A 24464-nucleotide genomic window follows, 5' to 3' on the forward strand; every position below is an offset into this window, starting at 1 on the left:
TTGCCTTCAGTCTGCAATTTCCTTGCTAGAGCCATTAATTTACCCACTTGGCTTTCCTGCACCTCAGCAGCATCGGCATGGGTGCCCTCGTGCAGGTCGTTTGCTCATGTTTCCAGAGCATTCCCAGAGCAGGGCGAGATCGACACTGGTAGACAAGCCCATAACATCCCCCTGTGGTGGCTTCCGAGTCTGTCCCCCAAAACACATAGCTTTGCTCGTTGCTCTTTGAGCCAGTTGCTTGTCCTACGCGAAGAATACGCAGCGTGTTCACATGCTTCTCTGGTGCGGGGTCTGTCCGTCCGGATGCTGGGCTACACTGCTGCAGTGGCACTACCCTCTGGGTGCCTGTCCCCCAGCCCCGCACAGCTCCCTGCAATGGATCCTGGGTTAGAGGTTTGGTGGGACCTTGTAGAGGAGATTAAAAAAAACAATCAAGATCCTGAAAATTCGTGGTTATTAAAAACCCCACCACCCTTTTCGCAAGAGAAGAGGAGTTCGCCCAAAGGACCCGTCAACTTGGGGAACTACATTCAGCCTTCTATAAGGTGTGTGAGCAATGGGTTGGAAAACGATACTCAGAGAGTAGTGATCACGGTTCACAGCCAACCTGGAAGGGCAAATCGAGTGGGGGTCCCGCAGGGATCTGTCCTGGGGCTGGTTCGGTTCAGTGTCTCCATAAATGATTTGGATATTGGCACAAAGAGCACACTTCCAAAGTTTGTGGACAATACCAAGCTATTGCAAGTGCTTTGGAGGACAGGATTAGAATGCAAAATGATCTTGACAAACCGGAGAACTGGTCTAAAATAAATAGGATGAAATTCAATACAGACAAATGCAAAGTCCTCCATTGAGGAAGGAATAAGCAACTGCACACATACAAAATGGGCAATGACTGCCTAGGAAGGAGCACAGCAGAAAAGGATCTGGGGATCATAGTGGGTCACAGAGTAAATAGGAGTCAACAAGGTAACACCATTGCAAAAAAAAGCAAACATCATTCTGGGACGTATTAGCAGGAGGGTTGTAAGCAAGACACAAGAAGTAATTCTTCTGCTGTACTCCACGTGGATACGGCCTCAACTGGAGGATTGTGTCCAGTTCTGGGCACCACACTTCAGGAAGGATGCTGACAAATTGGAGAAAGTCCAGAAGAGAGCAACAAAAAATCATTAAAGGTCTAGAAAACCTGACCTATGAGGAAAGGTTGAAAAAACTGGGTTTGTTTAGTCTGGAGAAGAGAGATGAAGGGGGCTATGATAACAGTCTTCAGTTATATAAAAGGTTGTTATAAGACGGAGGGTGACTAATTGTTCTCCTTTGCCACTGAGGACAGGACAAGAAATAATGGGCTTAAATTGCAATAAGGGAGATTTAGGCTAGGAAAAAGTTCCTAGCTGTAAGTTACAAATTACCTGGAGAGGTCGTGGGATCTCCATCATTGGAGGTTTTTAAGAACAGGTTAGACAAACACCTGTCAGGGGCTAGATCAGTGAATCTCAACAGCCGGTCCGTGGACTGGCGCCAGCCCCTGATATCTCCCGGACAGAGTTTAGGAAGGCAGCAAGCCAGTCCCTGGCATCAAAAAGATTGAGAAACATTGGGCTAGATGATACTTAGCTCTGTCTCAGTGCAGGGGACGAGACTAGATGACCTCTCAAGGTCCCTTCCAGGCCTACATTGCTATGATTCCACCTGAACTCGGAAGTGGAGAAATTATGTTTTGCTTCTTCTCCTGCAACACTGCTGGGTAATGTTTTTCTGTGTCGTTAAACAGATGCCACCCCAGAGGCAGATGCTTTTCAATGGAGATGGAAGCAAGCGCTTTATTCAGAGGCAATGAAACGTGATGGGATCTTTTGGGATGAAGGGTGTTACTGCATCATACGTACAGCTGTCAGCACCACCGATAATGAATCTGAGCAGGACTGGCCCTGTGATTGCTCTTTGCCACAGTGTGGGGCTGCAGTAGGCACCAGTGGGGACAACAGGGAGCCTGTCTCTCCTGGGCTCTCCATTACCCACCTGCTAGGCCCAGACCACATGGAGAAGGAGGAAGAGCAGCTTGACTGGAACACAGAGGGGTGATGAAGAGGGAAGATACAGGGTGGGGAACAGGAGCTAGGGAGCAGCTCCAAAGGAGAGCAGCAGGCGAAGGACGGGAGCTGGGGGGGAGAAGGGGATGGGGCAGGGAGAGTTTCTGGGTTGGGGAAGCAGGGGTAGAAGAGTCTGTGACCAGCTCTCCTCTCTACAACCTGGAGTGGAACCCAGGGTTCCCGTCTCTGCATTCCTTCCCCATCAGCGGAGAGCTGTGCAGCCCTCCGGCAAAGTGTGTCTCCATCCCCCTCTAGCGCTGGGTCCCCACAGAAGAGAACAGCCTTCTACTGCACCATTGTGGTCGGTGTGGTAGATCTAAAGATCACAACTCTGCTGAGGACCCGTGTGTGGATGTGGGTCCACTGCATGAAACTTTTGTTTTTTTCAGTGTCAAATTGTATTTATTGGTTTAAATGAGGAAATGATGTCCCAACGGGTTACATTAAAGAACAGGAAGGTTGCAAAGTGAAGCACTGCCCAGTTAGGAATGCCAGAATGAATCCTGGTGTGCATGCATTGTGATACCCTCTTTAATGACGTGAACACATGCCATTGCAGAGTACCCTTTACACCAAATTGGCTAGGTCGCACTCGGTGTGCCTGGAAGGCAGGATTGTGAAATCCCTGTGTGGGGAAGGAAGGTGGCTGGGGAGGAGCAAGAAAGGAAATTCTGCTGTGAGAAAACCCAGCCTTGCCAAGAACACCCTGTTTATTTATATTTGTATGAAGCACTCAGCAGCGCAGAGGAGTCTAGGTCCTGGACAGATCATTCAAAGCCCAAGTTCTCTCTGAAAGAAGCATATTCTCTGTCTTGTCCAATCCTTCATTGCCTAGGACCTCTGGCTGGCTCTTTGCTACAGCTCTGCTGTGTGACCCCTGGACTGGGACGGGGCAGGGACTGGCTTATTGGACCCAGTCCACACACAAAGTTGCACCAGTTTCACATAAGGGGTCTTGAAATCAATATCACTCAAAAAGCCCGTGGTCACTTTTAATTCCCTGTGAAGCTGGTTGATATTGGTTTAGCTCAAATGGACCTGGCCCCCTTGCTGCCTTCAGCGCCACAGATACAAGGCGGAGTTACAGGGAAGGAAGAGTTTCTTTGATGGAAAACCTGCCTTTTCAGTGAAATGTACATTGTCAGCAGAAATGGCTGCTTTTCTTGAATTTTGGAAGGGGTTCACCGAAAAAAAAACAAAGTTCTTTTCATTGCCAAAATCCCTTCAAAATTTAAAAATAAATTTATTTTAATTTGCGGGGGACAAAAACACACACACACACACACGAGAAAAATTGGCTGGGGGAAGAAAACGGATTCCCACCCAGCTGTGAAGAGTGCCCGGCAAGTAACTGATTTCTCTGTTGATCTTCGTTAAAGCAGCGCAACCCTTGTGCGGAGAGAAGCCCTTTGTCCCTGGTCTGTACAGCGCCGAGCACACCAGGCGCTGAGCGCTTCCTAGCGGGTCTATGCGGCTACAGGAAGACGCCCAGCTCCTGCTACTAATAAGGGAAGGGCAGGAGCAACATGAACAAACGAACTTTCCGGGGTGGGGGACAGAAATGGCGGGTTTACTCTTGGCCAGCCCCGCCCGCGGACTAGGAGCAAGAACCGCTGCGGTCAGGGGGGCCGGGGACAGGGTGAGGCCAGGACAAGGCTCCCAGGCACACGTGGGAGAGCCCAGCTCCAGGCGCCCGGGGGCTGTAATCCCAGTTCCTGGGCTCAGCTCGGAGGGTTTATTACTCACCTAATCGCGCAGGGAATGTGTCTCTCTTCCAAGCCTCGGGCGCGGGCGGGACACCCTGACGCTCTCCGCCGAGGGAGTTGGGGAGCGTTATTCTGGGAGGTTGGCTGTGAACCCCCCCCAAGCCCCCCGCCCGCGGGTCCCAGCGAGGAAAGGTTACAAACAGCGCACAAAGAAACCGCGGTGCGCGGGGCAGCAGCCCGTGGCCGGGTTGGTATTTACAGCCGTGACTCACAGCTGATCTTTGCAAGGGGCTGATTGAGTAAGAGGAGAGCGATTTCAGGAAATGTCATTGAGGTGGGGGGGTCGGGGGGGGGGGCTTTCTCCCACATCCCTCCCTTTTGCTCTGCAGCAACCCAGAGACAAGGGGGGGGGAATAGGGGAAACACTATAGGATCTCTTCTGAGTAGGGTTTGTAAATTTCTGTCCCCCCATGGGGGCGGGATCGGGCAGTGTGAGGCGGGGCCAGAGACGTATTAAGAAGCTTGTCAATTTCAGTTGTTCAGACTTGCTTAGGACTTTCCAAAACTTGTTGGTGTTTCTCTCCCCCCCCACCCACCCACCCCCCCGCTCCTCTTTCAGGCATTCCTCAAGATCTCTTGAAATTTAAAATTGGGGTGTGAGAAATACACACCCGGAACAAAATTGGGGGAAACCCCATTCCCCATTGGGAGCATCTGCCGGGGAGAAAGGAAACATTTCTGCCCCTCGAGGTGGAGAACAACCCCCAAGCTCCCACACATACACACACAAAAGTGTTGAAATATGATCACTTTTTTGTTCCTTTGGCTTTGTCTTCCTCGAGTGGAATCCTTGACATGTAAGTAACGCCTGCATTCCGTTCTCTCCCGGGCCTGTTCTCGGTAAGGTGGGCAGCAGATGCACGGAGGTTTTGCAAGTTAGTAATAGACCGTATCTGATGGGAGAATGTTAGCAAGAAATCGATAACTGGCTGGGAACAAGCGAAGGCGAGAGAGAGAGAGTGTGTGTGTGTGTGTGTGTGTGTGAGAGAGAGAGAGAGTTGGGGGTGGGGGGGTATTAGGGAAATAGGAAAATCCAGCAAGCTGTGGCACGGAAGGGGAATTTTTTGAAGCCTGAAGAAAGTCACCTTGGCCGTTGCAAGGTGCGCTTGGTAACAGGAGATCGCCCGGCCCAGGCAAAGGTGCCTCGATGGGGGCAGAGACAAGAGAAAAGGTCGAGGGAAGGATCGTTGTAGACAGAGGGGGAGGGGGCAGAGCCCGCCCGGGCCAAGCAAGGTTGTAGCGCAAACGGCCAGTCCATTTCCAAGAGGTGGGGTGGGGCGCGCGGGGAAGATTTTGCTTTGAGGCGCCCGGAGTGTTTGAATTCCCCGAGAAACGCTTCGGGGTGTGCCCGAGCCCTTTGCCCCCAGCACATGGGACGGCGGGTGCACGGATCTGCCCCCAAAATACCGTGCAAGAGAGAGAGGCACCAACAATGGGAGTGGAAGCCGGGAGAAGCTCCGTGCGCCCCTGGCGCAGCGGCCGTGAGGCGAGCGCAGAAATCGGTGATGCTGGTTAAAAACGCGGCTCCTCCGATCATCTGCAGCAGACCACAGCGAAATGCGCCCCCCTTCCCTCCCTCCCTCCCTCCCTCCCTGTACCCGGCCCCCTCGCTGAGGGGGGGCTCGCTTCCCCCGGGGGTCTCCTAAGGCCCCTGCCCCTCTTTTTCGTTAGTCCTTATTTTTCTTCCTTTGCCATCCCATTCATTTTCTCTCTGTGGATATCCGAGGCGCGCGGGGTCGGGGGTCCCAGGCCCCTATAATAACCCCCCCTGCGCCCAGGTTCTCTCTAGCCCCCCCTCCCCCGGTCCATCTGTGCTTCCCGGGTCACACACACACATCCTGTCTCAGGCACACTGCGAGCCTGGCTGGGCGAGTCCAAGGCGAACGTGCCGGGCTCGGGCCGTTGACATGACAAAGGGTTCCCAGCCCATGGCCCCAGCCCTCAAGCCCCCCCCCCCCCCCCCCCCCCCCCCAGCCGGGGGGACTTTCGCTCACGCGGGTCCCAGCCTGCGCGCAGAGAGGGGGATCTAGTCCGCGGCTCGCTCCGCGGAGAGCCTCCGGAACCGCACCTGGAGAGGGGGACCCCTTCGCTCCGCGCCAGGCGCAAGTGGGGGGGGGGGCTGCGCTGGCGCAGCGCCGGGAGCCGGGCGGGGTGTGCGCCGCAGGATAACGCACCAAGGCCGTAACAAAGGGGCTTTATTGCCGCAAATATAAATACCCCGCGGGGCGCCACGCCTGGCCCGTCTCCCTGCGCGGGGCTGGCTCTGCGCCCCAGCGCAACTCAGCAGCCACGGCCCGCACAGATCCCTCGCCTCGGCGAGACCAGCCAGGCCCGTGGGGAGGCGGAGAAAACCCGCCGCTGGGCTTGTGGGTGCCGGTCTGCAGAGCCGCCGGGGGCGCAGGCGAGGCCAGGTGCGGGCGGCTCCCCCCGGAAGGAAGCGCCCTAACCCCCTTCGCGATTTGTGTCCCACCCCCAGCGGGTCGCCCCAGCCCCGGCTGTGCCCTGGGGGAGCTGCCAGCCCAGCCCGGGGGCGCACCCGCCTGGCGCGGGGACCAGCGATCCGGGCGACAGCCGGGCAAGGGGACATGTGCTCAGCCCCCCCACCCCGGGACCTGCAGGGCGCAGCCCCCCTTGAGAACAATGGAGAATCCCCCTCCCCCATTGAGAACAATGGAGAGTCCCCCTCCCCCATTGAGAACAATGGAGAATCTCTCTTACCCCCATTGAGAACAATAGAAGGGAACCCTCAGTCCCACTCCTGGTCCCGTTTGGGCAGTGGGGGCCTGTCTGCTCACTCAGTGGCTCCGGAGGGCCCAGCTGTTTCCCTCCAGGAGAAGGGTCTTGGGTTGGGGTCAGGCGAGTTTCTGCCTCCTTCAGTTGGGATGATCATTTCACCAAGAAAAAAATGTGTGTGTGTGTGTGTGGCTGGGTGTGCTTATCTGTGTGTGTGTGTGTCTCTGTGTGTATGTGGGGGGAGTGTATCTGTGTGTGTGTATTTGTGATGTGTGTGTGCCTGTATCTGGGTGTGGATGGCTGTGTGCAAGTGCATCTGTGTGTGTGTCTCTGTGTGTATATGTATGTGGCAGGAGTGTATCTGTGTGTGTTTCTGTTTATTTGTGGTATGTGTGTGTGTGTATCTGGCGTGTGTGCATATCTGTGTGTGTGTGTGTGCCTGCATCTCAGAGCAGGGAGTGTATTTCCTAAGGCCCCAGAAGTGCTGTTAACACAAATTAGCCTTTGGTTCCTGGAGTTGTGTTTTTGTTTCCCAAGCAAGGGGGGGGGGGGGCGGGAATTCCCTTTCTCCTGTAGCAGGAAGTTGGTGCTTCCTTTTTATGGTGGGAATTTCTCAAGAGGAGCTATGCTGCAAACACATGATCTAGTCCGGCCAAGACAAACTGCTGCTGTTGTTTGGGAAGCGTCAGCCACCCCCCAGCCTGGCCTGGGCCGGACAGACCATCCCAGGGACACATAACGCTGCAGCAGGACGCCTGAAACCTCAGCCGGGCCAGGCCTGCTCCCGAGCACCTGTGGGGAAAGAAACGCCCGGGATGCTGCTGTTGGATGCTCCGGGGAACACAGAGTGCCCAGCCCAGGATATTTGTGACTCCCGCGCCCTCAGTAGCATCACCCGGTACATGGCGAATACTAACAATCCAGGCTGTGGGTCCACAGTGCTGAGCTGGGTTTCCCTCACAGGCAGTGAGTAGCTTGCAATGAGTTATTGAATGAGTGATTAACAAGAACCATTAGCAGTTAATTATTAGACAGCAATAGCTAATTATTTGGAACCAACATAACAGCTAAGCTGGGCTTGTGCCAAGGAAACGAACCCAAACGGAGGCATTTGGAGTGAAAGCTCCCCCTAAAAGCCATCTAAGGGTCTCAGAAGTGTGGCCAGCTTCTCTCCGGCCGGGGGCCCCATCCTGCACTCCCACTACATTGAAGTCAATGGAAGTTTTGCATGGGTAAGGTTCACAGGACCAGTCCCCAAGTGTGAGGCAGTCCCCAGGCACTCCTGGGTTAATACTCTGGGGGTGGCATTTGCTGGGTTAGTGGGGTGTCCCACATGCCAGCTGGCCCTAGCATTGCTATAGACAGCAGGGTCCCAGGTGTGCACAGACACTGATGTCCAAGTCTGGAGTATTTGATGGGCACCTATGTTGGCAGGGGGTGATTGTTTAGGGGTTTTGTGGCCAGATTAGGGTGAAAGTAAGAAATTCAAGCTCAATTTGAGGACAAACCTTGTCTGTTAGGCTGGGGAGCCGTCTTCCCAGGGAAGCTTAGGTTGTACAGAATTGCTTTGGAGTCTGTGTTTTCGGGCACCCACCTGGGCTTGGGGAGAACTGGGCTAGATGTGACCTGCCAGCCCTAACCACCTCCTTGGGTAACTCTCCTGATTTCACTGGAGTTCAGTGGATTCAGCCCTTTGATCCTGGCTGGAGCATTGCTGTACTCCCAAGGAACCGCTAGAGATGCAGCGGGGTCTGTTAAATGCACCGGGCTGGGGGAGAGCAGGGGACGTGTCTTTCAGTGGCTTGTCTGGAGCTGTCATTTGGGGGGGGGCAGGATTGTGCCCTTTTCCGAACTCTCCAGAGTCTATAGTCGAAAGTCTTTTACCCCCTTTTTGCTATCAGGTTAGTGGGGGAGAGGGACGGTACCTCTAGGCTGGTAACGTTCCCCCATCACAGCTAGAGTCCCCACAAAACATCCCAGAGGAGGGTCAGAATGGAAACGGGCAGAGAATGGCGACGAGAACACAGTAAGCCAGGGACTGGCCTGTGTATGGCATTTCTCTTGCCCCTGCAGACTTGGCACGATGCCCACCCAGGGACTCACACTTTCCTATGGGTCTCCTGAGCTGTGAGACATGGGTCGAGAACCCTTCCAAGGTATAGACCCCAGTACATGAGCACCAAATCCTTCCTATGGGGTGTGTGTTGGTATTACACCCCCAGGGGCTGGTGTACCCAGAGAGAGTGACGGGCCCTGGAAGTCTCTTAAGAGGGGTAGGACTTGAATCGTCCTTTACCCACAAGCCCGTCCTTTCTCCTCGGCAAAGGTGTACTGCTTTGCTGTGCTATTTTAGGAACTCTGCATGGGTGGATATGCTTAGGATTGCTTTGAATAATGGAAAACAGCCCCCCATAGTTCTGTGGCCAGTGTGTAATTTTCAGTCGTTTATAACTTTATACGTCTGGGAACCAATTTTTTTCAATCCTGTCCAAGGCACCCCCCCTGCCTGAAGACTAAGCCTGTGCCAACTTTGCCATGCAGAAATGAGCCCCTTCAAGTGACCAGAACTCAAAAATAAACCCAAAGCACTTTTTAAATGACTAGTTCCCCCCCCCCCCACACACACACATATTTGACTCTATTGAGTTTGATAAAACATTTAAAAAGATTCACCTGAGGGATGGAGCATGAGAAATGCAGCCTCAAAACGAGAAAGGGGGAAAAAAGGTTGAGGACGATTGTGAAGGAACAAAGTCTTTGGCCGAAATGGCTCCTTTGGTTGGGGTTTCTGGGGTCTGTCACATGACTTTGGCACAGCAACAAGGGGGTCTGTGCACCACATTTCTCAGGATCTGCGGGAATGTTCACTGTATTTTTTACAAAAATTGAGACGGTACAAATTCTCCTTTGTTTTCCCCTTTGGGGATCTTGCAGATAATTATTTGTTTAAATCTTTACAATTCCCAGTTAAAGCACACTCTTGCTGTGTGATCTCAGAGGCTTTTCTCAGAGATTTTTTTCCTCTTTCCCAGGCATTTAAACTTCCAAAATAAAAATAAAATGAAATCCGGCCATTCAAAAGAAAAGAGTAAACGCTCCTGACACCTTGGACGTGTGGTTTTACTTTATAGTATTACTTAGCACCTGATCAGCATTTTTTTTTTTAAATAGGAAAGTAATAAAACTTCTAGCAGGTATTTTAGTTCTGAGTTGCACATTCCACACGTTGACTGTGTCTCTCTGGCCCTTCCTCTCCAATCTGAAAACTTCACACTTTTCCCTTTTAAAACACATGTTCATTTCTGGGTCTGTCTCGAAAAAACACTGCTTAAAAAATTGGCCCCTCCAGACACTCCCTCTCTAAGGCTTTGCATGGAGGACGGGAAACGTGTCTGTTTTATGACGCTCGTACGTGTTTCCAGTGGTGTTTAGATTAAGATTTACTAGAATTAGGGCCCAGAGCATTGGCCCCTTTTATCCGCAGGGCTGCAGCTTTCTCACCGAGAGCTCCTCAGGGTTTTGAAATGCTGGTGGATGGAAATGCTTGTGTGCAGCGTGATTACGTTTTCAGAGGCCCTTTCGGCGGCCGAGGCGTGTTCTGTCCTGCTCGTCGGGCTGGAGGTTCTGAACTGCAGAGATTCTTTGGGAACTCGGTACAGCAGCTGGACAGGCCTTTGTTTGTTTTTAGCAAAGGGGAACGTAGAGCTTTGTGCAGCACCTGTACTGCACATTCCCCAGTGGCCGCTCTGCACGCTCGAGACACAAGGCAAAGGTCCCCTCGGGGCTGCGGTTGCTCCTCTCATTCAGGCGTCTAGTTATGCTTAGGCCATTCTACGGGGCTTGCCTCGGCCCATGGTGACTAAGCTGGCCCAAGAGAAAACGCCACCCCCTTGATAAGCGATGTCAAGGTATCCCCACGCTAGGCAGCCCTGTTCATGGGCAGTGCCGAACACGGGCCAGGCATAACGAGGCCCTGAGCCTCTCGGCACTAGCACAATATGAGTAAATAGCAATACAGTGGGGGCCCCAGTTTGCCACTGGAATACCAGGGCCCAACTCTGTTGACTTCAGGGACCGCGCTGCTTCAGGGACTCAGCTCCTTGCCCAACATCTGTACAAGGCTGGGGCTTAAGGCACAGTGAGTTCTTTTGTCATCAGCGCTGCAGTCAGGGAGGCTGCAGGCCGGGGGGTTGTTTTGCTTGCCCGCTCTGGGGAGGGCCTTTGGGAGCTTTTAGCGTGCCCCCAGGGCCAGGGGCTCTGAGAATTAATCCCAAATAAATGCACTGTCTCACTCACTGAGGTGCAATTCATCCCTGGGCAGATGGCCACAAGGGGAAGATCACCACCAGGAGCAGAAAATTGTCTTTTGGAGAAGCAGTTGCATGGCTGACAAAGCTCTAAAGTGGCATCTGCTCAGCAGTGGTTGGTTATAATATCTCCAGGGCAACCAAAGTGGCGTTGGCACATTGAGCGTGTTAGTCTCTAGTAGATGGAGATTGGTGGCGTTTCCTATAGGTTGATCGCTAGAAATGAGCTTGGCAGGGCGGCCCTGTGGCACAGAGGGTGGAATATAAACAAACCAATCAGATAAAACCTCAGCAAACCCTTTAAAGCCATACTTCACCTTAAGCACAGGAGCAATTCCAGGGAAGTTAGTTAGTCTCTAAGGTGCCACAAGTACTCCTGTTCTTTTTTTTAGGGAAGTTAGTGGCACTTCTAATAAAAGTATGGGCTTAAGAGTTGTGCTGAATCAGGGCTTTAAAATGTTCCTCGGTATCTCACCGATACCCGGAGTGAGATCGATACTGCAACTCTGGATATACATTTAGGGCTGCACTGTCAAATAGGGGCAGCGGAGCTCTGTGTCAAATGGGTAATGGGGCACAGGGAGGGAGTGTGATTGTAACAGGTGGTGCTTAGGTGTGCGAACCGGTGTGTGCAGACTGTCACTGGGTGACACTCTGGGTGCACACTGGGCTCCCGAGCGTAGCGGATGGATTTGCAGGTCCAGGATCCGATTCAACAAAGCTCTCAGGTGTTGGGCAGTGGAATCTTGGCTCCTGTACAAGGACTGGGGCGAGAGGGGCCCCTTAGACTGTGATTTGCAAAAGCCAGTATGCTAGGCTCTCCCATGGGAGATGCCAGTGAGAGGGGTCTCCAAGCTTCGGGAGGCACCTGCTTCTGCTCCGATTCTCAGCCAGGAACACGCTTTGGAGTCCAGAGTCTCCTGCTGGTTTGGGGAGGAGGAGGGGTAGCCCTGTGAGAAGGACTCTGTTGCTCGGTGGTTAGAGCATTCACCCAGGATGTAGGAAACTCAGGATCCAGCCCCCCTGCTCCAATGACTCTCTCTTTATTTATCCAGAGTACAACAGCTTCACTAGGAGAGATTTGAGGGATTTTCCCCAGCTTGGACTATCCCATGGTTAGAGCGTTGACCTGAGAGGAGGCAGATCCCTTCTCCCCATCAGGCGGAGGGGGGAGTTGAACTGGGCGGGGGGCTCCCACATCCCAGGCGAGTCGCCTGACCACTGGGCTAAAGGGTAGGAGGGAAGTCCTCCTCTGAGCAGCACCTCGGACGAGGTAGATGGCCACACACAGGCCTGTCTTCCCCTGGTTTGGGAATTGGGCTGGGCGCAGGGATGCAGCCATGTGCACATTCACAGGCAGAAACATGGGTGTCGGGAGCTTTTACTGCCAAAAGCTAGACAACGAGGAAGTTTAGGCACCTCCAGGGTCTCAGCAGGAGTCCTGTGCATCACTGTGGGCCGAAACTGGACGTAGGTGCCTACAACAGGGACGTACGCTCCAAACTCAGGCCTGACGCACATGCTTAAAGTTAAGCAGGTCCTCCGGTGCCTTGCTGAATTGGAGCCCTCCAGAACAGCGCGTAACTGACCAGCTCTGGGTCCCTGACGCTTCCCTCTCCGGTGCGGGGAGGTCTGGCTGTGAATGTGTTTTTTGAAAAAGTGTTTCCACGGTTGCTTTTGAAATCCCCTTTGCCACAAACCCCACCCGCCAGCCATGGGCAGCCACGCCCTACCGAAACCCAGCCCCATAGGCTGCAGCAACCAAAGCCAGAGCAAACCACATAAACAATCCTTGCCCAGGCAGCGGTGAGCAAGAGACACCTTCTCCTCTGACACAATCAGCTTATTCTTGGAGAGAAATCCACACTCGATTTACATCTCACCGTCCAAGTGGGAAGAAGCTGCCAAACCCGCCTATATAAATCCCAGGCATCTCCTAGGTTTTCATCATATGAAGAGCGAGGGAGGATTTTTACCCGGCAGGCAGACCAGAGACTGTTTGGGGGAAGAGTTAGAGGTTGAGCCACGTAAGAGATTGTTCCTTGATTTTTTTTCTTTTTTTTTTTTTTTGCTGCAGATCCTGCAGTCATATCCCCCCAAGATCCAACTCTGGTGATTGGCTCTTCGCTCACCGCCACTTGCTCAGTGAACTCTGACTTACACCTGAAAGCAGAGGACCTGTACTGGACTCTGAATGGCAGACGTCTCCCCCCAGAGTCCTACAAGGTCCTCAATGGCACCACCCTCAGCGTGGCTCTAGCCAACCTGAACGGGTCCAGGCAGCAGTCAGGAGATAACCTGGTGTGTCACAGCAGAGACGGCAGCATCCTGGCTGGGTCCTGCCTTTACGTGGGATGTATGTTCACAATGCTTCTGCTTAGAGAGATGTTTCGCCCCAAACACCCCAGGCACAGCCAGAAAAACAAACCAGCCCAAATTCATCCCTGGTACAAGTCTGATGAGTTGGACGCTTACACGGGGATGAATCTGGCTACACGGATATTTACCTTGTTCACTGATAGACCTTAACTTTAGATTGCACCTTTCATCCTAAGGGGTCCCAAAGCACTTTAAGGACTGTATGGGTACAGCAGTGGCTGCCCACCCACTGACATGCAGCTGTTTCTGGGGTGGAACCTACTGGGCAGCACTGCTCAATAGCGTTTAGGAGGGGAAATTAAGAATAAAATCTCTAATCAAAACTGCCCCGGGGTATTTAGAGAGGGAGAGAACCACTTGAGTTGGAATTTGGCCCAGACACTCGGCTTAACACTCCAGCTCTTGTCAAAAAAGTTCCCCTGGTTTCTACCAATGGCAAGATGTTCAGAGGGATTTTGCTTCTCTTCCAGATGAGAAGCCGCGTGTTGTCATGTGGCCACCTATTTCACTAGGGGCTGAGCATTTCATCAGAACAAATGGAGTAATTTAAAAGTGTCGTTGGTTACCCAGAACAAGAGTCAGAGAAGCCCCTGCAATATTAACAGTAATTTGTACACTAATCATTTGCCCCTTTAATGTCCTTGTCATAATTTGCACTACCTGCTCATTTCCCAGCATCCATTAATGGAACTCTAATCCTGGGAGTTATCAGAGCTGGCTTTCGCCTCTGCATGTGAGAACACAACAGCAGAAAGACTGTTTGGCAACCGCTGGTAAAATTACTGTTGTCCAAATCAATGATCATAAGATTTTATCTTAGGCTATTTTAAGGACATTTCTATGAGTTTCTCAGAATACAGAGGCTTAACTGGGAACAGAAAACCGTTTTTGTTTTTTTTTTGTTTGTTCCCAAAAGAAAACTGCTTCAGATCTCAGCTCAGCAACAGAATAAATGGGCAGATGTTTTAAAAAAAACCCAACCCACCAAAAGCACTTACGTTTAAAACGAAGGGCTGGAAATCATTTGCTCTGTCATGCACCTGCCAAGACCCGAGTTCAGGAGCCTGTCTTCCCCCTACAACAGGGGATGGTTTTGTTGGCACCCAGCTCAGGGTATTTTCCTGTGTTCCCTGGGGTGTTCTGGATGTGGGTGATGTCATCCACACTTTCGTGGGAATCACAGAATCCCGACCTTGGATCCTGGCAGGTGAGTGACAAATGAGCTGATTTTAGTTGAGCATCTAAATGCCTTTAGTCAGGGATCTTAAACCAGTCTGTCAAACAAATCTACTGAGCAAAGTTCTCGGGCTCGGCCCTTGGAAGTCTCTAGGCTGCTTTGAGCTGGGGAAGCTTTGGTGGTTTCTTTGCAGAACTGGTTTCATGTCAAGGGTTCTGTTCCCTTTTAGTGCCGCCGGAAAAACCAGGCAACATAACCTGCTGGTCCAAAAACATGAAAGACCTCACCTGTCAATGGGCCCCCGGCACGGATGGCGAGACCTACCTGCACACCAACTACACCCTCAAATACAAACTCAGGTATGGGCCAGCTGCGGGGGAGGGGAGATGAATTCCGGTTATTCTTTGCCAGGCAAGCGCTGAGGCAAAGGACCTACAAAGAGGGGAACCAGATTGCGGCTCCTCCAAGTTCCAACCTGCCCACCCCGGAGGTGAAAGACAGACTGCAAGCTCTTGCCATCCGACCGGCGCCATTGGCCAGCACGTGCAATGAGTTAGGTGGGGCTCAGGCTTCTCCTTGCTGGCAGCCTGAGAGAGGCCAAGGACGGTATGGGCAGGGAGACCCAGGCAGGGTGCAGCCCAGGGGATGCATGCCCCACCACTGCTTCTTCTACACGTGCTCTCACGGAGGTTCAGAGGAGTACGTGGCTAATGCATAGTAGTGTATGCCAGGACTCCTGGGGTCTATTCCCCGCTGTGGGAGGGAAGCAGGGGGCTGGGAGCCAGGACTCCTGGGGTCTATTCCCCGCTGTGGGAGGGAAGCAGGGGGCTGGGAGCCAGGACTCCTGGGGTCTATTCCCCGCTGTGGGAGGGAAGCAGGGGGCTGGGAGCCAGGACTCCTGGGGTCTATTCCCCGCTGTGGGAGGGAAGCAGGGGGCTGGGAGCCAGGACTCCTGGGGTCTATTCCCAGCTCAGCCAGTGACTCTGTACCTGTCCTTGGGCAATTTCTCCGTGCTTTGGTTTTCCCATCTATACAGTGGGGCTAATGGCACTGACCTACTTCCTGGGGGATTGTGGGGATTTAGTCATTAGCATGTGGGAAGTGCTTTGAGATCCTTGGGTTTAAGGCAGCATAGAAGCACAAAGCGTCTTTGCTCGGGATAAACAGCACACATTGGTGTTTTGGGCTGGGAATCTGACTTTGCAAAGAGATATTGCCAGTATTGGACAGCGGATGAATGAATCACAGTTCCTGTTAGGAGCACGTAACGCCTGTGTTAATATGGAGGGTGTAGACTTGGCAGTGCTGTCCATGCCGATCGTTCAACGGATTCATACCAAAAGAGCTCAGTAACATCAGAAGCCGCCAGTGAGGAAACCAGACCCATCCCTGCTTAATGCACTAGAGCCAATGTGCACGTGCAGAGCTCCGGAAGCAGTTTCAGCTGTCCATGGAAGGTTGGACGGAAACCAAGGGCCACATTTTCTGCTGGTGCAAACTGACTGAGTTCCCTTGACTGCAGAGCCAATTCACCAGCAGGGAACTCGACCTGACGGGAGGGCTGGTGCCTCTTGTTTGCAGGTGGTACGGCCGGGATAACACGTGCCAGGAGTATCGCACCGCAGGGCAGTACTCCTGCCACATCCCCAAAGACCTGGCCCTCTTCACACCCTACGAGATCTGGGTGGAGGCCTCCAACCGGCTCGGCGTGGCTGTCTCTGAAGTCGTCATGCTCGACATTCTGGACGTGGGTGAGACATTGGCTTGTGCCGCCCCCACCCTGCATGGGGCCACTGCTCGTGTGCATCCCGCCTCTCTCTTTCCTTCCTTCCTTCCTTCCGTCCCATTTTTGGCTGTTTTTAAGGGGTTTTTTTAGAGTAGATTTTTATTTTTGAGAGGGGGAGCTAAATCCTTCAGAAACAGCCCATGATCTCCGCTCCCTCCCCAGCTCAGGAAGGGTTTAGCCACTCCACTGGGTGCTGTGGGGCAGAGTCCTAACACAAGGGACCTCCCATTGCTGCCAGCTCCCCATGGGGCTGGACGCACCATTGTGGGGCTGGACGCACCATTGTGGGGCTGGACGCCGTGGGGAGCAGTGGTGCACAGGGGAGGAGAGGGGAGCCGAAGGATTTCAGTCAAAGTCTGGTGGGAAGGCCTAGGGCGGCCCGTCCCTAATTACCAGCGTGCCTCTGCTCCTAGCTATCCTTCCTCTGGTTGTGCTGGAAGGCGAGCCGGGTGGAGCAGAGCGGCTCTGGTAATCTGAGCCCCGGCTGCTTGGAGCAGCACCGACGGGAGTTGGGGGGCTTCTCACGCGCTAAAGAGCTGCTGACACCTCATGGAGAATGTTACAGCCCACTGCGGTGAGACCTGATCCTTCCTTGAGCCCCACAGTCGCTGCATTCCCTTCCCCTCCTCCCGCACCTGGAGCCACAGCCCTCCCAACTGTGATGTCACAGCCGGTTGCTGCGGAGATGACTGTGATGTCACACACAGGGGATCATGACCTCAGCTGGGGGGGGAGGCATAGCAGAGCTCCAAGGGGGACCAGGATCCTGGGTTCATGGCATCCTCCCTGGTAATAGAGAAGGACGGAGAAGGCAGCAGGAAATGGACGATATGTGAGCAGAATTGCTTCTAATCTAATTAGGATGTTTCTCCATGTTTTCCTGGAGGCATCTGTTGCTCCTTAACCCTTTCTGCCCCATGAGGCACATGGCCAGGAAAGGGGCTCCACCCCAGGCCCAGGCAAGAGGGGCAGGGCTGCCACACGACCTGAGGCCAGATGTCCAACCTGCGCCGTGGAGAACGTGAAACATCCCTGGTTCATGGCCAGAGGAAGAAATGCCCCTGTTTCCTCTTGTATCGTACACTTGGGAAGCAGTGTAACCCCAGCCCGATGTGCTGATCCAACGCACACGCATCCCCCCGGCATTGCATGCCCCGGCAACAACCGCAAGGCGAGCGAATGCCCCATCGATTGCCCCAGCAGCCAACGGGGCAAGAGGCTGAAAAAAGGGTTTCATTCAGAGCTCCCCCCAAGTCCCAGCTCTCCTCCCTTCCATTTGTGCACCGGGCTGGTCCTGAGCAGCAAAACACTGTGGGTGCTTGGTCCTGCACGCCCCCCAGCCCTAGGAGGGGCAGAGAGGCCCCCCAGTGGCTTAGGTGCTCATCGCACCAGCACCCCACCCCCTGAGCTTCCCCCCGGGCTGGAGCGTTAGCAGCACCAGGGGACCCCACAGCCACCGGAGGATTCTGCTCCCAAGTGCTCCCTGCACTGCACGCTAGTGGCCGCGAGAACGGGAGAGTTGCCTGCATGCAAGATGCTTTTGCACTTTGCACCTTACTCTGCCAGGGCACGAAAGTAATGAGCCAGGAGCAGATTCCTGCCTGAAAGCCTCCCCTGGAGGAGCAACCCAATCCCTTCCCAGGCCTTGTGCAAACGCAAGCCGGGACCTGGGCACAGCTGCCGTCTGGCCAGGCCCGACTGCTAGTGACTCCCCGTCTCTCTCTGTGGTGCCGTGGGCCCCCCGAAAGCAGCACTCCGGTTTGGGGTGTTCATCTAGGTCACGCCAGCAGCCCTCTCCCCGGCACTGCCTGTACTTGGTGCCCTTAACGCATCTCTCCCCCGGCAGTCACCACCGACCCGCCGGCAGACGTCACCGTGAGCCGAGTTGGGGACCTGGAGGACCAGCTGAGCGTGCGCTGGAGCTCCCCGCCTGCGCTGAAGGATTTTCTCTTTCAAGCCAAGTATCAGATCCAGTACCGGGTGGAGGACAGTTCGGAGTGGAAGGTGAGCGTGAGGGAGCAAACACGCATGGCTGGGACCCGGGACTCCAGTGGCCAACGCCTTACCCAGGGGGCCAGGAGACTGGAGCCAGACATGCCTGCTTAGAGAGGGACTGGCCTGGTGCTGGTGCTCAAAGCCCTGCCTGGGACTGGCCTGTCCCTCGCTCAGCGTGGGAGCCACATGGATCTCTGAGCATCCTTCCTCCCCGGAGAACAAGCTCCGAGTGGATCTCTGGGCATCAAGGGAAGGCGTATTCCAGGCTGCTACAGGCTGGAACGTGCCTGGAACCCGCCTTCCTCCTCTCCCGGCAGGTCGTGGACGACGTAGGGAACCAGACGTCCTGCCGGCTGGCAGGGCTGCGGCCCGGCACCGTGTACTTCGTCCAAGTTCGGTGTAACCCCTTCGGGATCTACGGCTCCAAAAAGGCCGGGATCTGGAGCGACTGGAGCAACCCCACGGCGGCCTCAACTCCTCGGAGCGGTGAGCAGCGCGGCCCTGCGGCAATAACCGTGGTGGGGGAGCGGGGAAGGGGCCCCTCGGAGTCCTCCGGCTCCACACTAGCACGGCCCGCAGGTCACAGGGGAGGAGGCTGGGGCCAGGGACCCAGCTCCCAGCTGATCTGCATGGGTCACTGGAGAGCCGAACCCAGGCTCCTCCAGTGGGAGAGGCTGCAGCAAGGGGCCTCGGGCTGGCAGCAGGTACTTGGCTGCCAGGAGGTGCACAGGCTCCCAGCTGGCGGGAGGGAGCCACGCGAATGCCCTCGGCCATGGGGTACCTCGGGACTGCGGTGCTGGGGCACTGGGCACGGCCCTTCCCTGCCAGGCCCTGTGCTGCGGGATGGCAGCACCCACCCATGCCCTGTCCGAGAGGTGCTGCCTGGCCTGGGGTGAGGCGGAGCCGCCCCCCCCCCAGCCCCGGCTCCGTTGCAGCCAACACGCCAACTCCACCTTCTCCAGCTGAGGCTGTCGCTCGTCACAGCCCCCCCAGTTCGTTTGCCTTGGAGGGGTCCCTCCAGGCTCCCCAGCAGGCCGAGCGCCTCTGTAACACCCCACACTTCCCTCAGCCCGGAAATCCAGCCCAGCGCCTCCCCCCAGATGGCTCGGAGCGCCGACTCCCCTATTCCTCCCGGAGATGTAACTTTCCTTGGCGTGCCGGGGGTCTTGGCACCCCGCCAGCTGCTGGAGTTCAGGGTCACCCCTCCCCGCCCCCCTTGGCTCTGGCAATAATTAGATTAACATTCAGTCCTGCTGGGGCAGCCATTCCTCCCGCGCCATATGCAAATTGGCTGCTATTCACATTGTCTTTTGGGGGCGGTGGGGTTGGGAAGGGAGGGGGCAGGCGGGGTGGGGGGGCGGGGCAGGCTGCAGAGGCCCCAGCGGCCCAGCCTCTGCTTCCCCACTTTCCGGAGAGCGCTGGACGTGCGGAGAGGTTGTTCCCCCCTTGGCCCCGCTCTGTGCCCGGCACCTGGATTTCTTGCAAAGAAGCCAATTCGGAGCTCTGATTTCCCAGCCGGGAGAGAACGAACCTCGTTTCCACCCCTCACGCCGCGCCAGCACGGCCCCGCCGTTCAGCAGGGCTCTCCTGCCCTTATTTATGAGGTGGCGTCGATGTCACGCCTTCCCTGGGCATCTGCACCATGGGATCAGTGGGGGAACAGCTTTGCCCCACCCTAGCCCTTGCTGGGGGACCAGCAGGCTCAGTCCCTGGACTGCACAACAGGGGGCGCACGGGACCTGCCATGCAAGGGCTGGGACCCCCACAGCTGCCCCCAGCCAGGAAAAGCCGCTGGGGGCTCAGCGCCGGAGGCAGGGGGATTCTTAGGCAGACAGAAGATTTTAGGTCACATTTGGAGGCATTAATCCTCATAGGAGGGTCCTGTCTAGACAGCTTTGCAAATCGCCATCACAGGCCCAGCCCCAGGGACCTGGGGTAGGAGCCCTCCTGCTTCCACCGGTGAGCTAACCGCCAGGGAAATGGCCCCCTCTTGTCAGTCCCAGAACGGAGGGTTCCCGCCCCACCCTCCGGTGCTGGCACTGCCAGAGCTGGACCCCGGGCCGCAGTTCCCATGTTGTGCATGAAACCCAGAACATGGCCAAAGACGAGCACGTCCGGGGCCACAGACGTGCCAGTGTTCCTGGCCATCCTCCAGCCCCAGCAGCTCCGCTCTGACCCCCTCTGCTCTCCCTGCCCAGATCGGGTCCCGGGCGTGTGCGACCCCAAGAGCGGCGAGCAGAACACCACGCTGCGGCGGGAGCTCAAGCAGTTCTTCGGCTGGGTGAAGAAACACGCCTACGGCTGCTCCAACCTCAGCATCAAGCTCTACGACCAGTGGCGCGTCTGGCTGCAGAAATCCCACAAAACACGGAACCAGGTAGGTAAGGACCCTTCTCCGATTCCTTACATCTCGGTGCCGAGAGGGAGGTGGGCCGGGAGTTTGGGCGTCAGGTGCCCCCCACCCACGTCACCTGGCCCTGCGAGGAGGAGCAGAGTCTCCAGATGCACCGTCAGATCCCCCTTGCCCCCCTGGGAGCCGCTCTCCGTGGCCATCTCGCCTGCTGCAGCGCCCGCCCTGGGGCCAGGTTTCGCCAGCCCCGGGTGATCTGGAGACAGGGGCCAAGGCTGGGGTATCTGGGAGCCAGCCATCGGAGGTGGTCAGGCCTCTGCACTTTCCCGAAGCACAGGGGCTGAAGCAGAGACGGGGCTGCCCTCTGGATTTATACAGGGTCCCCGGCTCCTGGCATAGTGGCATCCTGATACATGCCAGCCAGTGCCCAGCCTGGCAGCAGGCCCTCATTCACCAGAGGCAGCATTCTTTGCCCCTGGCCATGAGGCTCGGCTGCCCCGCCCCACTCTGGAGAGGCAAAGCAGCTGCCCGCGCGTCCTGCCCCGCAAAGCTGAGTGCAGGACCTGGGGCTCTGGGTCCTGGAGCCGGCTCTGTTCCCCCTGCCCCACCGGCCTCCCACAGACATTCCCGCCTGGCCCTGAGCCCATGCCCCGGCCCTCGGTGCCCATGTGGCTGCCAGCCCCAGCAGTGAGCACTCGAGGTTATAGGAGGAAGCAGACGCACCCCGCATGCTTTACAGTTGCTGGAGGGCAAACAGGCGGATGGGACGCAGACAGGCTGGGACCAGGGGAGGGTTGCTCTGCGGCTGGCCGGGCGGGCGGGGAGGCGGTTACTGCCTCTGGAAGCTGGGCTGTGCTCTCGTTCTAGGTGCTACCCGGCGATAAGCTGTAGCGCCCGCCGCGCTCGGCAGTGGCAGGAGAGCAGAGGGACACTGGGCTGGAGCTGCATGGAACCCGCGCGCGGCTGGACCTCACCCAGCCCTCAGGACCGGGGGGAAGGGCATGGACTTCCCCCCGCCCCAATCATTCTTCTCCAGCAGGGATAGGAAGAAACAGACTTGGACTTTGAACGTTTCCCCCAGGCGCTCCCCTCCCAGCACCCAGCCCTGCTCCCCGCCAGGGGCCCTGGTGCAGCCTCCCTGCAGTGCTGGGTGGGTTCCCAGCATTGCCGAGACACCCCGGTGGGGAGGGTCCCTCCCAGCACTGGAGGGGGGGTACTATCAGTGCCTACGAAGCACACCCCCAAAGGGGGTCAGGCTGCTGTCAGCTGGGCCTTGGCTGCTGGCCCGGTGGAGCCTGGCCTTGGCTGCAGGTTGCCCCCGGGGCAGAATTAAGAGGGGGGACCAGAGGGGCCTAATGGGCCTTGGACCGTTCACAGGAAGGGCCCTGGTTGAAGCCAGTCCTGGGCACTAGCGACCCATCAGCGGCCCCTGCATGAAATGAGTCTGGAGGGTCTTAGCTCCGTTCCCCCGGGAGCAGCGTCCCAGCCCCGACCCACGGGAACTGGTGCTAACTGGGCTGCACTGGCGGCAGGCGAAGCATAGAACCAGCTCCCCGCACCCCGAGGGCACTCCCGGAGGGGCACCGCTGCTGGGCAGGAAAAACAGCGGGGCCTTTTACCTGCCAGAAAATCCCCCATCTCCCCAGGCAAAGTGCAAACGACGGGCAGGATGCTGCACACGCAGGCCCCTGTGCACGGCCCTGCTAGCGCACTGGAGTGCTAGGCACAGTGCCACCAACTGCATGGCACCTTTACGCTGCCCACGCTGCACCAAAGGGCCCCAGCCGCCTCATGGAAACGACCGCCACCTCCCCCGCTGGGTCCCCCGGGCCGCCCAGCCCAGCCCAGCCCCACCCCAAGTGTCAGGGAAACTGTTTCTCTTTGTTTTCTGGCTGCACATTAAACACCAGAGCGCAGAGGCCTCTGCATTTGACGCTGTGCCCGTGGTTCTCCGAGCATTAGGCTCCAAACGGACATCATCCCTCAGTGCCCGCACGGACTCGCTCATTGCATACTCAGCGTCGCCGGCTTTAGCCAACCCTACCTCGGTCTGCGGGGGGGGGAGGTGCGCCCCCCCTTGCTTTTATTTAATAAAGGAAAGAAAAAAGATCTGGCCTGAGTGGGTGTGAGCAAGGGGCCCCTGGCCCCTGGCCCGTGGGGCTGGGAGTGTAAAAGCGTGTGTGTGTCTGTCTGTCTCCACAGCCGTGCACCAGTTTAACGTAAGGTGTGACTTCAAACCAGTGTATTTAGAGCAGTGCCGAAGGCCGCCTGGCTACTCTGAGTTGGCGCCAGCTCAGGGATAATTTGGTGATGCGGAAGTCGATCAGGAACTGGTTTGAGTTAAACCCTAATACAGGACTCAGACCAAATCAGCCTCCACCCCAGGTCTGCCCCCCAGTTAACTAAATCAGGGCAGTGTGTGCAGCGCGGGCCTGAGTGTGATACGCAGCACGGCCTGGCCAACTACACACCCCTCAGCCCCGTGCCCTGCCGGACGGGACTCCTCCCGCTGCAGCCTGGCTGGGGTTCCTGCTCCCGCTCCGCTCCCAGGGGAGGTGTGACAAGGCGCTGCACGGAACGCCCAGCACTGGTGCAGGCCCGAGCGAAGAGGTGCTGGGCTCAGGCCTCAGGTGCCCCGGCGGAGCTGCCTGAAGGGAGCCGTGCGTTGCACGTGAGCAGAGCTGTGTGTGCTTGAGGGGCAGCAGCAGACAGGGCCGGCTCCAGGGTTTGGGCCGCCCCAAGCAGCCAAACAAACAAACAAACAAACAAAAAAGCCGCGATCGTGATCTGCGGCGGCAATTCGGCGGGAGGTCCTTCGCTCCGAGCAGGAGTGAGGGACCGTCCGCCGAATTGCCGCCGAACAGCTGGACGTGCCGCCCCTCTCTGGAGTGGCCGTCCCAAGCACCTGCTTGGTAAGCTGGTGCCTGGAGCAGCCCTGGCAGCAGAGCTCAGGGCAGGTTAGCAGGAGGGCTGGAGGTCAAGCCTGAGGGGTAGTGGGGACACCAGCTCCGCTGCACCCCTTCTCCTGGCGTGGGGCGGCCCTGCACACACCCCAGCCCCATGTCCCTCCTGGCTCTCCCAGTAACGAGAGGATGCTGCCCTGTCTGGGGTCCAGCTGACCAAGGCGTTACACATGGCTGCCAGGGTCTCTGCAGACACAACCCCTCCCTCCTGGCTGAGACGCCACCGCCCTCCTCCCGGGGCTGCTCCCCAAGCCCTACCCCTCCAGGCTGGCCACAAAGAAAGCAAAAAGCCTTCCCCACCACAGTCCCCCCCACCCCCCGAGGCCTCCCCACTGGAGCCCAGGTCACGCCCTCACTGGGCTGCCCCCACCCTGGGGTCTCAGGGCTCCAGGAGGCATCTTCCTCTGCTCCACCCAAAGGGCACATCTTCCCCAGGGCCTGGCTGGATCGCATCACCAGTCACACGCCTGGACTGTGCCTCGCCTCCCCTATGACAAGGGGCCTCGGCAGAGTGGGGGGAGCCCAGGGCTGGAATGCGGGGGGCGGGGGGGGCCCTGCAGGTCAGGACTGAGTTTGTGGAGGAACTGGCACAGCCCCAGCCCACCTTGTCTTTGCCTCTGGCCCAGCATGTGACCAGCTGGCTGGGGCATGGGGCAGGTGCCCCTCGCCCGTTCCCGGGCACACTGCAGAGGCCAGGCAGCAGTGAGGTGGGCAGGGCTGTGGGGTGCCCGGCGCCGTGCTTGTGGGAAGGTCCATAGGGAGACAATCTAAGTTCCCAGAGCAGCCAGTGGCCAGAGTGCCCCAGGGGCTTGGGTACGAAAGGGGACGCTCTCACCATTCAGCCTGGCCCTCCAGAGCACGGTGATGGGCAGCCCCTGGCACCACCAGCCTGGGCTGGCAGCAGCACCTGTG

At 56.7% G+C, this 24464-nt stretch overlaps 1 protein-coding gene across 5 annotated transcripts; it reads left to right on the forward strand.

Annotated features, from left to right (window-relative positions):
- Positions 1–3842: 3842 nt before the first annotated feature.
- Positions 3843–22526, forward strand: CRLF1 (cytokine receptor like factor 1). Of its 5 annotated transcripts, none has more exons than XM_065578121.1 (8): positions 3843–4065; positions 12980–13258; positions 14688–14817; positions 16040–16209; positions 18091–18248; positions 18557–18725; positions 20438–20616; positions 21457–22526. In XM_065578121.1, exons 1-8 carry the CDS (start codon positions 3858–3860, stop codon positions 21478–21480), a joined length of 1317 nt encoding a protein of 438 aa, XP_065434193.1. In that variant the 5' UTR covers positions 3843–3857; the 3' UTR covers positions 21481–22526. The 5 variants fall into 5 exon arrangements, with proteins under 5 accessions (XP_065434193.1, XP_065434192.1, XP_005279046.1 ...); XM_065578120.1 differs by lacking the exon at positions 3843–4065 and adding an exon at positions 4344–4659 and having other exon boundaries at positions 20438–20620; XM_005278989.5 differs by lacking the exon at positions 3843–4065 and adding an exon at positions 4463–4659.
- The last annotated feature ends 1938 nt before the right edge of the window (positions 22527–24464 follow it).

The sequence above is a fragment of the Chrysemys picta genome, chromosome 25 (assembly GCF_011386835.1).
Source record: "Chrysemys picta bellii isolate R12L10 chromosome 25, ASM1138683v2, whole genome shotgun sequence".
NCBI classification, from domain to species: Eukaryota; Metazoa; Chordata; order Testudines; family Emydidae; genus Chrysemys; species Chrysemys picta.

What these genes read in the sequence shown, in the direction of transcription:
- CRLF1 (XM_065578121.1), top strand. Translation starts at nt 3,858, where the DNA reads ATGTGTCTCTCTTCCAAGCCTCGGGCGCGGGCGGGACACCCTGACGCT. An exon ending in AGGACAGTTCGGAGTGGAAG is followed by an intron (nt 18,249 to 18,556) that starts GTGAGCGTGAGG and finishes CTCTCCCGGCAG; the next exon opens with GTCGTGGACGACGTAGGGAA. An exon ending in CCCACAAAACACGGAACCAG is followed by an intron (nt 20,617 to 21,456) that starts GTAGGTAAGGAC and finishes CTCTCGTTCTAG; the next exon opens with GTGCTACCCGGCGATAAGCT.